The sequence below is a fragment of the Cheilinus undulatus genome, linkage group 14 (genome assembly GCF_018320785.1).
Source record: "Cheilinus undulatus linkage group 14, ASM1832078v1, whole genome shotgun sequence".
Lineage (NCBI taxonomy): Eukaryota > Metazoa > Chordata > Actinopteri > Labriformes > Labridae > Cheilinus > Cheilinus undulatus.
The window spans coordinates 5363523-5380982 of record NC_054878.1 but is presented as its reverse complement, the minus strand read 5'-3'; the positions used below and the strand labels follow the sequence as shown (position 1 = coordinate 5380982).

The 17460-nt window shown below is 39.8% G+C and overlaps 1 protein-coding gene across 1 annotated transcript; it reads right to left on the bottom strand.

Moving 5' to 3' along the window:
• Positions 1 to 2599: 2599 nt before the first annotated feature.
• Positions 2600 to 17228, bottom strand: LOC121520914 (histone deacetylase 2). Its single transcript, XM_041804486.1, has 14 exons — positions 17036 to 17228; positions 14000 to 14112; positions 13724 to 13841; positions 13533 to 13607; positions 11761 to 11899; positions 11409 to 11550; positions 8754 to 8846; positions 8062 to 8170; positions 7835 to 7975; positions 3880 to 3988; positions 3611 to 3741; positions 3373 to 3528; positions 3240 to 3297; positions 2600 to 3007 (listed from the first exon to the last, which is right to left on the bottom strand). The coding sequence occupies exons 1-14, from the start codon at positions 17088 to 17090 to the stop codon at positions 2977 to 2979; spliced, it is 1470 nt and encodes a 489-aa protein (XP_041660420.1). The 5' UTR covers positions 17091 to 17228; the 3' UTR covers positions 2600 to 2976.
• Between the last annotated feature and the right edge of the window lie 232 nt (positions 17229 to 17460).

The window sequence follows — 17460 nt, the reverse complement described above, 5'->3', positions numbered from 1 at the left end:
TGGGAGGTTTGTTTAATAAAATTTGAATTATGCTCAAACGGCTAATGACCTGAAACTTATACTGGCTGTCATTTGCATCGAATTTTTAGGAAAAGCAGAGAAAATCATCATCATTTGGAACGCAGTATATTTTAACAAGCAGCACATGTTAATGAGGTATGGTACAATAGTCCAGGCTTATCGTATTGAAGTTATAGGCTGTAATATATGAGAATGTTTTTACTATTAATGGAAATACTGGCAAGCTCTCTGCTCTGGTTCATAAACAGAAAAATAATTTACTGTTTTGTTATTTTGAATACGCTTGCATTTACACTGACCAAACTGAAGCGGACTTTGGGGACCGTGCCCATGAAACCAGGTTTAGCTACCTTAATGCTGCCCCACAGCACAAAAATGAGTCCATAGTGATCTTGGTCTTACAATGTGTGAGAAATACTCATCATATAATGATCAAAAAATATTTTTGATGACTTTTCTTTAGTTCTCAGTCATTTCCACATTCACCATGACCTGCTAGACATTCACAAACAATAAACTGTATGAATTTACTTATATTTTACTCATTTGGGCTTCCTCGTGTGAAATTCTCTTTTAACTCTTAGGTAACATCGCCCCCGTGTGGCCGTACATTTACATTACAGTACCGTCCGAGGCTCTTACCTGCTTGATGTTCTTCCAACGTGGTTTTAAAGCTGTTTGGAGAGACATATCTGCGTGTTCAGACAATTAATAAATATTAAAACAGCGTAGCTTTAAAAATGTATGCTTATTAGCATTTTTAAGAGTTTACTTGCCCCGTGGTAAGCTCATGTTATGTGATCATCGACCAAACTCCACACACAGACATGACGGTTGAGACATTTTTATCCTAAAATACAGAAAAAAGTACAGATATAGTGTCTTTAAACAACGAGTACGCATAATTGGGACATGTTTTTGAATTCGTCATATCTTAAATCCACCTGAAAGCTGGAACTTTAGAGTTAAATTTATTTTCAATAATGGAGTCGTCCACTTCCGGTCGAAGACCAGCGACGGATGATGGGAGAAACCATGGACGTGATACACGTAGACGCGTCATTGACGGGCAGAAAAGTGGAAGGAACTGGAAGAAAAGTCTGGCCCCTGCATTTTCGATTTTTAGAAACCAACAAAGTCCGAGAGTTTAATACAAACTTATCCATAGATTTTACCCTGCGAAGGCATTCCTTCAGAAATATAAACACTGACATAAACTGCTCATTTTACAATAACTCACCAGAGACCACCTCGCATCTTTTTTTCACTTGTTCATTTACAGAGAAACTCTGGTCACAGATGTTGATATTCATTAACACACACTTAATTCCAGACTTCTCCTTTTGTTTTAAGAATATTCTTTTAGGGGTTTTTGATTTACAAAAAAGGGACAGAAAGAAACTTTTTCTTTTTTTTTTTTTTTACTGGCCAAAATATCACATCCATATAAAAAATTTGGTGGCTCATGACCTTTCCACACAGCTTTTGTATCAGAACTCAAACTATATAGACTCTTTTTAGTGCTCAGAAAAGGCCAAAGCTTCAAAGACTATGCAAATTATACAAACATATTTATACAATGTGACTGTGAAAAGTCTATCAATGTGGTGAAAAATGTACAGGAAGTGAGTTAGGGATAGTTAAAATGCCAAATGTTGGCCTTTATGGCCAGTTCATAGGTATCAACAGACGCGTCAAAGGGATTTAATCTGATTGACTCCAGATTTTTGTTGCTCACTGTAAACATCTTCAAGATCAAATGCTGTTAAAAAATACAAGTTTTCTCCAAAAGGTTTGGTCATAATCTGGGGTTAAAGCTGGATGTCATCTTTGGTACATTACCAGAATAAAATCCCTTCAAAACAGAATGGCGAGCACAACAGCGAACACTTTTTTTTCTCTAAGTCAAATGCAGAAAAATGGATGAAATTAAAACGGTGGACTCAGCATGCAAGGTTTGGATGTGTTATGATTTTATAGTGGATGGGGGATGCTAAAAATGCATCCAAAAAATAACCAATTCATTCAGCAAGGACCTTCACTGCAGCTCTGTGGACGCTAAAATGATCAAAATTCAAATGCAAAGCTTAATTTGACAATTAAAATAGAGTAACAGTGGCTAGCTACTTAATTGTAATATGTAACATATAGGGCTGTCTGTATTACTGCACTAATCATGATACAATTAATGCCTATAATTTGTGCATTCTTTATTTAAAATTGCATTTAATTCACGTTCATGGTCCCACACTGTGCTTTTTATTCAGAGAATCTCAAGTTTCCACACTTGTATATGCGTGTGAGGTATATGTCTATGGGAGGAACCAGAGTGGCGAGCTCTTCAACTGACTTACGTCAACGATTGCATAAATGAATGGTGATATGGATGCCCCCAATTCATCAAAACAATTGCTTTTATCCCTACAGTATCCCATTTTATGCTTTAAAATCAATGCAGTGTTAAAAACACAGACGATCAACTTCCTCTATTCAGCAGACACCGTTAGCTTAAGCTTGAGATACTACCATAAGGGTAAAAAATGCCAATGTTTTCAAAATCAGACACATTTCAAAGAAATTGTATAAAAAGTTTTATTGACAATGCAAAATATTAAAATTTAAACATGAAATCATTATAGGTTCATCTAGAAGTTTACCCACTGCTGCCTAAAAACAAGAAAGTCGAGGTTTTTCCTTCAGAAGATCAAGCACATTGGAATAAAATGGTTCAAAGGGTATCAAAGGACATAATACGGCAAATTCAAGTGGTGGATTCAACTAATCCGCTGATAACACTACACCAAAGAGGGACGCTTACAATTCACAAGAGATTTACAAGTAGAAAATGGAGAGTCATAATAAATATAATGCTTCTGGTTATGATTCAGTGAAGAGTTTGGATCCTTGAGGAAGAAGACAGCACCGTTCAGTTTGTTTGTGGATTAAACCAACTATTCAGGCACTGCTCGTCTGCTCTGTCTTCACACTGCCAATGAAAAATAACATGGAAATTCACTAAAATTAGCATCTGGAATCAAAATGCTAACAAAAGCACAAAATATGTACAGTATGTGTCTTCATAACATATCAGTGTACCAAAAACATGGACAAAACTCAGACAGGCTGCACAGCTGGAAACCCAAATTGCCTTTAAAATGAATTAATTTAATTTCTCAGGCTGTGTGTGATGTGCAAACATTCATAAAAAAAGTTTTCACCTTTTTGAATCATTCTTCTCAGCATTGTTGTCCTTCGTCTTCTCCTCTTCTTTGATTTCTACAAAATAAAAGACGTGAAAATCAAATCAACAGCATTTAAAACCTCTGAATATGTTAACTCCAGACTACCCACCAGTTTTCTTTTCCTCTCCTTCTTTCTTTTCTTCATCAACTCGGGGTCGTTTTGCCCCCTTCTTGTGATTGGCCACGTTTCTCCTGCCTCCCTCGCCTTCATCCTCGGAGTCAGAGAACTCTTCATCACAGGCAATCCTCTTGTCTGTGGCCCGGACTGAAATGAAAAACAAACTCTGGTCAGACATACTATAACCCTGAGAGCAAGAGTTTCGTAGTTTCATCCCAGGTGTTCTTACTGGACAGGCGTTTGTCAGGATCCTCCGTGTCCTCGTCCACAGTGTCATCTGGGATGGCGTCTTCAGGAATCGCCTGCATCTGTACTCCAGGAGCGTGAGGCAGCATCCGCAGGTTCTCAAACAGCCGCTGCCTGAACAATCACATACAAAAGCAGAGGAGTTCAAGTAACTGCAAACAAAACATATTTCATCTTTTACTGAGCACTGCTGTTTTAACTGAAGGCAATGTTGGTAATATAGATATTAGTTAAAGAAATGATTGTACATACTTGATCTTGTCCATGTACTCCTGTGTGTTCTGGTTGGTCATGTTGGAGGGGCTGATGTGCAGCTTGAAGTCAGGCCCAAAGTACTCGAAGTAGTCGTTGTACGGCAGCTCTGCAATAGAGACATCACTGAGAAAGTAAGCAAACAGCTGAGAGCTTTATACTCCACAAATAAAACAGAGTGTCAAATTATCAGTCATTTGGGATGAAAAAGCAGCAATAACACGCCGTTAACATGATTTACTGAGGCTTTATAACCTGCACTGATCCTCACTGAGGGAAGGATGGATTGAAACGAGTAGAGAGGTCAGTTAATGTCCCAAAATTCCATTAAGAGAACTGCTGGCCCATTCGACAGGCTGTGATTACACCTCCTGTCTTTATGTTGCACAGACTCAGTGGAGGAGACAATCTGCTGAATCAGCTCGCTGAAAGGAAAGGTAGCGATCAGGCGCTCCCTCCTTAAAGGGGAGGGGGTCGTATAATTTTCCACACGGCTCTTTCTTTCATCCACCCACCATCCCAAAAACATCAAAGGCTAGAGAGGGAGAAAAGTTAGTAAAGTTGGTAGGGCCTGTTAGGCTGAAACTGCTGACACCCCGTTTGGTTGGCAACCAGCGATGATCAACAATTTTACACAGTAATATATGTGATAAAAATGTTGGAACTAATGCTTGGTATCAGCTAAAATGATTTCGTAACTATTGGTATATCGGATATGAATAGAAATCCAATATAATGCATCCTGGGCATGATGTTTGCCTCTGATTGTTGAGCAGGTACGCAAAGTTGGAGCCATGTATGCTGTTTGGTGGCATTTCGTAATAAATGAGAATGACAAAAGTAAAGCAGATTGCAACTATGCCATACCAAATTGTAAAGAGACAATTTAGGTGGAGAGGACTCTTAGTAAGAGAGGGGATCAAGAACCCAATGGTCACCCAGACTGAGCTACAGAGATCCTGTGTGGAGATGGGACAAAGCTCCAGAAGGAGAGCCATCACTGCAGCCCTGGGCTTTATGGCTAGATGGAAGGTTCCTTCCCATGATTGCTCAGTTTGGCTGGACAGTCAGCTCTTGGAAGTGTCTTAATTTGGCCAAACTTCTTCCATGTAAGAATTATGGAGGCCACTGTGCTCTTGGGAACCTTCAGTGCAGCAGAGCTTTTCTGCAGCCTTCCCTAGATCTGTTCCTGTCAGCCATTGTGTCTCTGAGCTCTGCAGGCAGTCTTTTGACCTCATGGCTTGGATTTTGCTCTAATATTACTGTCAGCTGTGAAGCCTTCTATGGAGAACCTGGAACCTTTTAAAATCATGTCCACTCAATTCAACGTTCCACAGGTGGACTCCAGGAACTCCAGGAGCAGAAACCCCTCAGTGATGATCCAGAAAAATAAGAGGTACCCAAGCTAAATTTCAAAAGCTGTTGCAAAGGGTCTGATTACTTATGTCAGTGGGACATTTTTGTGTTTTTATCTTTCATAAATTTGCAATAAATTTCCAAAATTCAGTTTTCACTTTATCATGATGGGGTAATGAGTGTAGATTAAGGAGAACATTTTTTTTGTTGTTGTTGCTGATGCAGCATCGGGCTGTAACATATTAAAACTTCCATAAGTGAAGGAGGTCTGAATACATTCTGATTGCACAGTATGTTATCGATATCTGTAAGTTCCTACATCAAGTACTTATACTTGGGCTGACACAAAGTCGCAAAAAAAAAAGGTATGAATTTTGAAATCTGTGTAGAAACCCTTGTTAAAACCAGAAGAATAAAACCTGTTAGCTACTTTAAAATAGCTGGTAGCTGATATAGCTGCATTATGATGTGATTAAGGTCCAGTGAGTAAAATGACTCATATAGGCAAAGTCCTCATGATGTGTTTAAATATAGGCACAGGAAAAAGAAATTTGGGTTTTGGCAAGAGTCTTGAATAAATGCAGATGTTTTGGAGGTGAAAATTGATTGTTTTCATACAACACTATTGATGCAGTTATTTTAAAAGCTTCATTTTATTTTATTTATTAGATGAAGTGCATTATTTAGCCTGTTGAATGGGCTTAAATATATGTCTCTTTCATGTTTTTTTCATTTCCATAAACTGCCATCTGTAATCCAGTTGTCCTTACGGTAGGAAACTCGTTACATTGCTCCTTAGGAGGTTTTTTTCTGCTCTGTTTAACAGTCAGTTGAAACATGCTGTCGACTGAATAAGGATGACTTCTGTGCTCCTTTAATCAGGTTATACTGCCATCTGTAGGAGTTCCCAGTGCACTACAGAGCTAAGAGGGCTGACCAAAACCTAAACTAGCTGATACACACAATATTGCCAAAAGTATTCGCTCACCTGCCTTGACTCACATATGAACTTAAGTGACATCCCATTCTTAATCCATAGGGTTTAATATGACATCGGTCCAGCCTTTACAGCTATAACAGCTTCAACCCTTCTGGGAAGGCTTTCCACAAGGTTTAGGAGTGCGTTTAAGGGAATTTCTGAACCTTGCTTTGTGCACTGGTGCACAGTCATGTTGGAACAGGAGGGGGCCATCCCCAAACTGTTCCCACAAAGCTGGGGGCATGGAATTGTCCAAAATCTCTTGGTATGCTGAAGAATTCAGAGTTCCTTTCACTGGAACTAAGGGGCCAAGCCCAGCTCCTGAAAAACAACCCCACACCATAATCCCCCCTCCACCAAACTTTACACTTGGCACAATGCAGTCAGACAAGTACCGTTCTCCTGGCAGCCGCCAAACCCAGACTCGTCCATCAGATTGCCAGATGGAAAAGTGCAATTTGTCACTCCAGAGAACGCATCTCCACTGCTCTAGAGTCCAGTGGCGGCATGCTTTACACCACTGTGCTTTGCATTGCACTTGGTGATGTATGGCTTGGATGCAGCTGCTCAGCCATGGAAACCCATTCCATGAAGCTCTCTACCACTGTTCTTGAGCTAATCTGAAGGACACATGAAGTTTGGAGGTCTGTAGCCATTGACTCTGCAGAAAGTTGGCGACTTCTGCATACTATGCACCTCAGTATCCGCTGACTCGCCCCGTCATTTTACGTGGCCTACCACTTCATGGTTGAGTTGCTGTCATTCCCAGTCACTTCCACTTTATTATAATACCACTGACAGTTGACTGTGGAATATTTAGGAGAGAGGAAATTTCACCACTGGACTTGTTGCACAGGTGGCATCCTATCACAGTACCACGCTGGAATTCACTGAGCTACTGAGAGCGACCCATTCTTTCACAAATGTTTGTAGAAACAGTCTGCATGCCTAGGTGCTTGATTTTATACACCTGTGGCCATGGAAGTGATTGGAACACCTGATTTCAACTATTTGGATGGGTGAGTGAATACTTTTGGCAATATAGTGTATATGATGGCACTGACTATGGTTGATCCCACTCCTTGGTGATCTGGGATTGGAATCGGCCACAAAATAACCTTATATGGGTATAATATTAATAATAATAATAATAATAAATTACTAATAATATTCATCAACTCTTTTCACTGTCTGCCACTCACCATTTTAGCAGTGCACAAGGGAGACGACAGACATACGGACCATTTTAACAGATGTTTAACATTACAACCCTATAAACACACACACTAGACAGTTCAGCCAGATCGAGGGATCACACACTCGCTATTTGACAAAAATAAATAGATAGAATGCTAAATGCTAAATAAGGTCAACAACACATGAGCAGCTGTTTATATACCTGGGTGGGCGTCCCAGTTGAAGTGTGTGTGGTAAACACCAAATCTAAAGTAAGATTTATCATCCTGAACACACACCACAGCCCCTTGTGGGACACAGAAAAATTAAAGAGGTCCAATTACAGCCTGTGGGTTTCTAGCTGAAGGCCTGCTTATAACTACAGAGACAAGATGATCTTTCTAAACCTTCGCATTGATACTAGAAAAATAATAAGGCACATACCATCGGGGATATCTGTGTCCAGAGCAACGGCAGTCTCGTAGGTCCAGCAGCGGGCCACGTTACGGATGGTGTACCCTCCTCCACCCAGCATGAGTAGTGGGAGGTTAAAGGACTTCATGTACTCCACACACTTGGCGTGGCCTAGAGAAGGAACAAGATGGTAACCATAAAACCCCTAGCATGGTTTACCTTTCATTTATTAAGGATTATCTCCTGTGTCTTTGTACCCCGGATGGTGAGGTTGAAGCAGCCGAGGCGATCTCCTGACAGAGAGTCTGCACCACACTGAAGGACCACGGCGCTGGGCTGGTACATCTCCATCACCTTGGCCATCACCTGTGGGAACAAAGCAAGAATCACCAATCCCAAATAGGAAGTGTTGACGTTCAAGTGCTGGTAGAAATGTTTTAAATTCAAATATGCCTGATGCCAATATTAAGCATCACAGTTTTCGGTGTGAAAGTTAAATAATTCCAACTTTGTCTTTCAGATCAAAGTTTGTCTAACACATCTTCTGCCAAAATGATATCAGTTCAAGCCCACATTAGCTGCAGATGGCCAATTTTTAAAAGGGATGCCCACAGCATCTGTGCAGTGCTAGAAATTATATATAACATCAAGATCTTTTACACATAACCATGCCCTCCAGGTATGAGGTTAAAGTAATTATATGTACAAACATAAGAAATTACTGATCAGACCTCCAAGGTATCAAAGCTGAGCATCAGTGGCTCTGTGGTTTTGTCTGCATGCTTCATGTGTTTAGGCTATTGTCTGTGTGAAGATCTGGCACAAATGATTCCCCACCCTCTCCAGTTTCCAAATCCATCCATGTCCTCTCTCAATAAAGGCATAAAAGCCAAACAATAAAATCTTAAAACAAAAGAAAGACATGCTCACACTACAGCATCATACTCACAGGTTTGAAGATTTGCTCGTACGACTCGTCATCGATGCCGTCACGCAGGGGGAAGTTGACAGCGTAGTATTTGCCTTTGCCTGCTCCAATATCCTAAAGATAGAAATGAAACATAGATAAACAGTTGCATTTTAATCCAGTTATTTATCCTGGTGTAATGTAACAGTCTATTTGAATTAATCCCCTTTACACTACATAACTGCTTGAACAAATTCTCCTGGATCGCCTCCAGGAATACATCACAACCACAGAAAGAAGAAAGAAGTTTCCTAGATACATCCAAAGCTTTTCAAGAGAATAAATCCTATTAAATAATTCATGAAAACACAAAACAGATGTCTCCCCTCTTATTTATAAGCACAGTGAACTTCTGGTAGCCTCAAAGCATTAAGCCTGAATAGGACATGAGCATCCTTCTCAGTGTCAAATGAGGGTCAGATAGGATATTCTGTAACCTCTCCTGTTTTATGTGTCTATGGATTATCTCTCTCAATGTATGGTTGTTCGCAGGCATGTTAGCCATTCATGTATACTGATGGTGTGCAGCATGGCATGAACTTCAACAGTTAAACCAGCGTCATGACGATCAAAAGCAGCATTTTTCATCTGTCTTTGTCTCTGACCCGACTCTTAGTGAGGTGGAAAAGTTAAATATCTGGGGCACATTATCAGGATCAGGATGCACATTTTTAAAGTTAAACAGACCTTTTAAAAACTCACCATTGACCAGGTAATAGTACTAATTTGTAGCAGAAAAACAGCAAAGCTAAACCGTGAAAGCTACAGGTGGCATATGACTATTTAAAGGGGTTCTCAAACTACCAAGATGGAGTGCTGGCCGTATGTCTGTTACCAATTATGTCTCTACATTTCATTCTGTACTGAGAAATTTTAAGCACAAATTTATGTTTTGATTAAATAATAAATCAAGTAATGCTGCTTAGTCAGGCCACAACCAGGGACAAAAAGTTTTTCATTTTGTCGGAAACACTGGTACAAATTTCTCATTGTGTTTTTAGGTTTGATTTGATCATTTTTTTGTTGTCTTGAGTTGCATGTTGGTTTCTTAAGTTTATTCCTGCTAATATGGACAGGGATGGTTACCAAATTTGGTACTTTTATAGGTACTGAATTCTGTCGGGACTCCCAAGTATCGATTCACGTAAAACCAAACCTTACCATGTTTCGGTGTCTAAACACATCTTTGTGACTGCAAGAGAGTGGGAGAGTAGTCAATTTTCCATGCTGGACGCGAACACAGCATTGCACGCACAAGAGTAATGACGTCGGTAGCAGCTAACTGAATCAACAAAACAAACATTGCTGATAGGAAGTGGTCGAAGGTAGCGCTTCACTTTTCAAAATACGATGCAGATTACGCTGCAATGTTTGTGACATGAAGTTCAAGGTTTACTACGGCAAAATTTATAATCTGAGAAAGCAGTGTGATGATTGATGATTCAGGTCGGCTCCTGCTGTTTCCTGCTCGTTTGCCTTCCTCCCCCACTCCCCCTCTCTCTCGTACCGAATCCTCGCTTTAAACACCGTGATTTACCCGTTTATCATGTGGATATCAACCATGGAAATATAGTAGATAAAGGGATACATTTGTTCGCTTAGTCACCTAACAGACACTGGATTTAGGCGAGATGCAGACTGCCTAGTGTGAGCGCATCCTAAAAGTTGCTCTCCATCTCTCCAACTTGGCACAGCTAATGCCGTATGAAGCGCTCTGTGAGGATGGATGGATTCAGAGATATTTTGAAGGAGTGACAGAGCCACAGGCTCATCCTCTCTGCTTATTTTCATTGCAGAATCAAACGATTTGTCACTTTCAATTAATTTTTGCAGTAAATACAAATTGAACATAATTCATGTTCTATTTGTATCTATTTCAGTGTGCACGATTCTGGTGTGTGATGTTTTTTCATATTAAGGCTCGGTTATGCTTCTGCGTGGATGGCTGCATGATTGATTGATGAGTGAGGAGCAGACTCTGCTCTTACCAGGGAAAGATGACATCTTGATTTTGTTGGAAAAAGAACTGCATGAGGAAAGAAGATGTGCAGTACATGTAGTTCATTGTAGAGGAAGTAGTTTGTTCACTTTCATTTGTCATACTTTAACTGGTAAAATTTTACACTTTTACTTATTTAGTAAGATATTTTGACTCCATACTCTATTGTTCATTTGTTTTGAACTTACTCGCTTTCCATGGACCCCAACGCACATTTTCCCAAGAGAGGAAATTAGAGGAGTAGGAGGCAGTGGGGCTGGGTTTTAAATTGTGCAACATACAGAAAGAACACTGGGTAGTTGTAGTAGTTTAGGTTTTCCATGTTGGAATAATTTGTATATCTTGATATTTGATAATGTCTTGATATTGAGAAATAAATACCTAAAATTCAGAAGTTTGAGGTTATATAGCATGTATTATTGCATATTATTTACACACAAAAGCACTGACAATGGGTACCGTTGTGTACCTGTACCAGTTCACAGGTACCGGGAATTGGTACCATACCGGTTCAGGTGTGAAAGGTACCCATTCCTAAATATGGAGCTATAGCTCTGAAATGAAGTGTTAAGTACAGAAAGTGAAGTTTAATGTTCCTTAGTTCAAGATAGTGTTTAAAAATAAAAAACTGTGCTCACTCTGAGGTCTCCAGTTCCAGGGAAGTACTCTCCGTATTTGTGGAAGGACACAGTCATGACTCTGTCTGTGGTGTAGAAAGCCTCCTCGACTCCATCTCCATGGTGGATGTCTATGTCGATGTACAGCACCCTCTGGTGGTACCTGGAGAAGTGAACAGAGACAGGACAGAGCTCAGATCAGACAAATGGATCGTTAGATGGTTGTTGGATTTTCCAAGAAACAAACACCCTGTGAATCAGTGGTCCAAATGTAGGATTCCTTAATGAGAAGCATTCTTGATTACACTGACTACATTTATACACATGTGACCAGACATTTTGTGACGTTTGTCAAGCTATAGGTGAAACTCACTTGAGCAGCTCCAGGATGGCAAGCACGATGTCGTTAACGTAGCAGAATCCAGAGGCTTCAGATTTCTTTGCATGGTGAAGTCCTCCGGCCCAGTTCACGGCGATGTCCGTCTGCTGTCTGTTTAATTTCACTGAACCAGCTGGACACAACAAAAACATGTTTGATTGGGTGAAATTTTACAGATTTAAATAAATGTGAGAGATCTTCTACAGAATCTAAACACTGGTTTTAAACTTTATACCAAAAATAGCACAAGGCTTGCATTAAGGGGCATTACTAACATTTTTTAAATACTTGGCAGCTAAATCACTTACTGTTTCAAATCATTTTGGACATAGGCTATAGACACCCCCGCAGAGTTTTACTTTGAGAGTAAGAAGGCTTTTTATGCTGCGTTTTTTTTAGAAAAAGTACTTCATTGATGATCATACAACCAGAGGGAAGTTGAAGAAAGTCTTATAGGTCGTTTCCACTGAGTGGTCCGGTTCACTTTGGTATGGTACGGTATGGAACAGCACACATTTTTTGCATTTCCAAATATCAAAAGTTAGAAAGGGTCCCTAAAAACCAACCCGTACTGCCCCACTTTTTTGGCACCCTTCTGCAGGAGTACCAGTCTTACTTAACAATCTCAAAAAGGTGGAGCTACTCAAACAGCAGGGGTTTTCACATGGACAGCCTCAACGGCCCACCCACCAAGTCAGGGTACAGGTGACTTGAAAACGCAAACTATTTGGGGTCTATTGCGTACCTAACCGTGCTCAATCAAACAGGACCACCTGATGGAACATACCTAGGCTTTCTTTGGGTAAGCTAGACTGATAAAGCCCTAAGTTGTAGTCAGATATCAGGAACCACCACAATGGTTGTGAACTTTTCCAGTTACTAATCCTGGTCTGCTTAGCTATGTATCCTGTGGGCCAAGATGTGCCAGCTTGCAATGTACAACGAAAGGGGTGGGGTTCAACAGTGTCAGGTCTTGTGATGTTGTATGGTATGATGTTATATATGTGTTTCATACTGTCTTGCAACTAGTGTACTTTTTCTGGTTTGGAAAATGTTCCTATTTTGAAGGACAAATAAACCTCTTGAAGCAAGTGAGTTGTCGATCTATGTATGGATGGACTATTGATATCAGGGCCATTGCCAATATTGATGTTTAAAAAAAAAATTAGCTAATGTCCAATAAAGATGCTGATGTGTTTTTTTATTACTTCTGGTTACTGGTGCGACAAACACCCCCACAATGGCGATATTTCTGCCAATAGTTGAACAATAAAAAACATAGAAGGTGGTCCAACCAGGTGACATCTTCTCCTAATAATAATTCTCTTCCCTAAATCAGTCATTTGGTGTGCAAAATACTATTCAAGTGATAATACACAACTGATAAACATCTGCTATTGACATGCATTTATGCCACATTATTTGCAGAAGAAGGCTGATATTTAACAAAAAGGCTAATAACAGCTGATCCATATTTAAACTGACACATTTATGCGTCCCTATTTTTGCTTGCACCAGATTTGTAGATGTTTAATTAGGGTACTTGTAGTGGATAGAGGTCTTTGCTAAAACTGTTATGATGTTTAATAAAGTTTGGTGTTTAATATAATTTTATTGCAGATGCTTTGTGTAGATTAGTGACCTTTGAAGAGCACATCTCTTCCTGCATGCACAGACAGATCTCAAGATAAAATCTGTTTATTATAGACTGAAGAGTTCACTAAGTTTATGATAACAATTTTCTCTAAACGCTTCGTGTCACTTACCAGCAGATCCACCAGCGGAGAGTTGGCAGAACTCAAACAAGCCATCAAACACAGGACAGTCCTCTCCAACGTTGACTGCAAGTTGGAAACAATAACATCAGAGCTTCATCCTCTCTGTTTATACTGACTGTGAGTTGTCCTTTGCAGACTTGTGAGCAACCCTACATACAAGAGACCCTCGGATAACTTACAGCGCTGCATCTGCTTGCTGAACTCGGACATGTTGTCTGGCCGGATCGATCGGAGGAACTTGATGTAGTCGTCACTGTGATATTTCGTCATCTCCTCTGCAGTGGCTTTGTGTGGTCTCTGAAACACAAGATGAAAAGAGTTGGATGAAAACTGCAAGAAAAAGAACTGAAGACATCTAGAGCAGTGCTCATGTTTTATTAACTGCTCATACTCTGCTGGCACAGGGCTGCATAGAATAAAGAAGTTATTGAATCATTTAGAGTGTAGAAACTCACATAGATCTCCATTTTCCTGTAGAGTCCATAGTTCAGCAGGAGGTTGTGAGTCATCCGGATACGATGGGGTTTCATGGGATGACCCTGTCCGTAGTAATAATTTCCAATGTCACCTGTAAAAGGGAAACACAGCCTGTTAAAGAACACAGTCACGAGCAGAGATGTGTATGTGACAGGCACTGTGTGAAAGGCAGAGTGAATAAATCAATATATGATACTGATATGAATGCATGAATACTGTAAATTCCATAGCAAAGAGGCTCCGAACCAAAGCTACAACAGGAGATGTGTAAAGATGCACTCCTCTGCTCTGACCACGTCTGTTACTGACATCTTTGTTAGAGGTTATGGCAATTTGGTTAAAAAAAAAAAAAAATCACTCCACAAAAGGTAAATTTCCTAAACAATTAACCACTATCTCAGTTTTATTGATGAATTTCAAATAATGAGGGAGAAAAGCTGTTATAAGCTTCCACTTTTGATACACTTTATAGAGTGCAGTTTATTTTGAGTCAACATGTTTTCCTCACCACTATATTTATAATAATACATTAAAGAGTACAGTCTAGACCTGCCTTTTTGTGAACTGTCTTGCAATAACGTTGCTTATGAACTAGCGCTACACAAACAAAAGAAGTAAACAGGACAGGTGAGAAGAGCAGAGGAGATTTTGACTGAGAGTCCCTGGCAGTAGTATTCACCTGCTGCATGTTTATTGCAGGCATTTAAATGCAAACTGATTGAACTGATTCCTACTCCGGACAGAAAACTTCAAACCCTTTCAACATGTATAGCTAACTTTTCTCCATTAAAAATGTGGCAAATGTTACCCACACAGTAGTAAACCGTAGATTTGCTTAGGACTACTTTTAGCATTAGAATTAACACGCAATCACAAATCATACAAGTAATGTGAGTTATTACAGACCATTGTAATTGTAGTGATTGCCTACTGTTCTGTATAAACTCCTGAATCCAGAAGCACAGTCACACCATTGAAACAGGCTTTTTGGCACTGCTCCTAGCTTAGCATAAACTCTGACTAACTATGCCCTCATTGAACTAAACAAACAAAGCTTTAAATAATGTGATTTCCATGAGAGAGGATTAGAGTTAGGGTGGTACCACCCTAAAAAAAATTGGGTTCTTCCAATTAAAGTAGCACATGCGGTTGTTTGACCAACTGATTTTTGGTCAAACATCAAGTCATCGACCAATTAATTGACCAATCGACTTGAGGCTGTCAGCCCTACTGCATTTGCATTTTTAAATATAAAAATTGGTCTATAGTTATGGGGGTTCCTGCTCCCTTCCACTCCTGCAAAATTTTTTCCCGTCCCATCCCCCTCATGTGATTGCATAATGGAATGACTCCCATCCCTTAGGAATCCTGTGACCCGACAAAATCCCAAAAAATACCAGCCTCTGTTATATACAGATCATTTAGTGAGACTGTGGAGAGTGAAAATAAAGCCAGAATAGAAAACACCTGCTGCAGTGGAACCAAAGTAGCACACTTTTTGATTAATCAACTTAATTTATTATTAGTAAAATAAAAATCAGAGACCGATAATCAGTGATAAGTCAAATATCTGCCTCACTGATCACTCTGGCAGATAAACGGTCAACTCTAGGGGGGCAGGGGTATGGAAAAATTTCAGTTCGGCGCGTACCTCAGTTTTGAAGTCACGCTTCGGTACTTTTTCGGTACATTAAAGCAAATAACAGATTTTTTTTACTTATTTAATCAAATTGTATTAAAATAAATTGGCTGACTAAAATACATTCAAATTATTAATAATGCTGCAACCTCCTTCCAAAAGGTCTTAAATGAATAAAGATATTAATAGATAAATACATTTTAAATCATTAAGTTATTTCAATTGATATACTGACATATCTATACCCATTCTTTAAACACTAAAATTTCCCAGCCAACTTAAACACATCATCATACAACCTTAGTTAGCTTAAGTATGCTAGTTAATGTCTATCCTGCTGAGTACAACCTTTGCATGAACAATTCACAAGTGTTTTATTGTGATTTAAGTACAAGTGCATCTGAATTTGGCAACCTCTAAGCAGACAGAGCCTTGCGCCCCCCAGGGGGGTACCGGAACCCAGGTTGGGAACCAGTACTAGCACTTCCATTTTCAACGCCACGGTTTCAAACAGGCATATATATAATTTTATATTTACAAACATGAAAAATGAACCCTAAATCAAATTAAAACTACAGTGTCCAATTTAAACAGAACGTTTCAATTCTGTCATACTGCAGCCATTAAGCATATTACCATTACTGATTCTTACTGTAACTAATGCTTTTAGTTTGCTTTAGGCCTGGTATTTATATTTATAACTCAACATCAACATAAACTATTTAGATATAAAACTCTTTTATCTCATTAGAAACCATGTAGATATATATCTTGAAAAAACTAGATGCATATGCCAGCCTTATTTAGGACAGTCTCCTGCACAGTCAAACACTTCTCATCTGGATCTATGGATGCGGAAATGCTCAGTCCATTAAGTTGCATCAATTAGGCCTGAGCACATTGTCTGAGAAATAGTTGTAAATTTTGTTTTAAAGCGTCAAATCTTCAACTTTAACAGTCCGGATGCCTAGCTTGTAGTTATTTCTTGTTTATTTTTCCGGTTGAGTGTGATAACACGGTGCACAAAGCCGGGAACATGGTAGTAATTAATGCTCCAACAATAATGAGAGTCGGTGTTGGAAATACAATCACCAGCTAATAACACCTGAAACCTTAATCGATCCTCTACTTCCGTTAAATCTCACACCGTCGTGTCGTGAAAGGTGCTCATTCGTTTACAAGCGTGATTTCAAACCAGTTTAGTTAGACTAGTTAGCACCACTCAGGCCATTCAAGCGATGTCATCCCGTTAGCATCTGCTAGCCTGTGTGCTAACCACCATCCATTCACAGGCAGCACCAGCTAACCAGACCGGCGCTGGCTAACCGGCTAGCATTAGCATGTCTCCTCATTCAGACTCCCCGGTGTCTCGTACCGTCATAGTAGTAGCAGACCTTCTTCTTGGTGCCACCCGCGGTCGTGTAAGCCATGTTTGGAGCACTTTACCGAAAAGTTGGGGTAGGATTTGGTTCAATAGATGGACGTTAGGATGGACGGCATCAACACAGAGGAATACACGACGGAGCCGAGACCAGTGGTGTTCAATGGGAGGCGCGACCGTCTGAAACGGGGCGGGGCGGTTATGAAGTGGCCCCGGGACCCCAGGAGGATTCACTGGGACAGTTCTTGAATATCTATCATCTATTCTTTTCATAAAATTGAATAAAAGTGAAACTCGTGATTAATTTCTGTTACACTAAAGACGCCATCTTCCAATTTCAGGAGAAATGAAGGTTTAATGGTGTTAATGGGAGAAGTGGCTGACACTTGTGTGGAAACTGCTAATATTAGCGAGATTAA

Excerpts from the sequence above, each read along its gene's own strand:
- LOC121520914 (XM_041804486.1), bottom strand. The coding sequence starts at position 17,090 with ATGGCTTACACGACCGCGGGTGGCACCAAGAAGAAGGTCTGCTACTAC. Across the intron at positions 13,608-13,723 it reads CAGCAAGCAGATGCAGCGCT|TCAACGTTGGAGAGGACTGT; the intron begins GTAAGTTATCCG and ends TCCAACTTGCAG. Across the intron at positions 3,742-3,879 it reads GAGTACATGGACAAGATCAA|GCAGCGGCTGTTTGAGAACC; the intron begins GTATGTACAATC and ends GTGATTGTTCAG.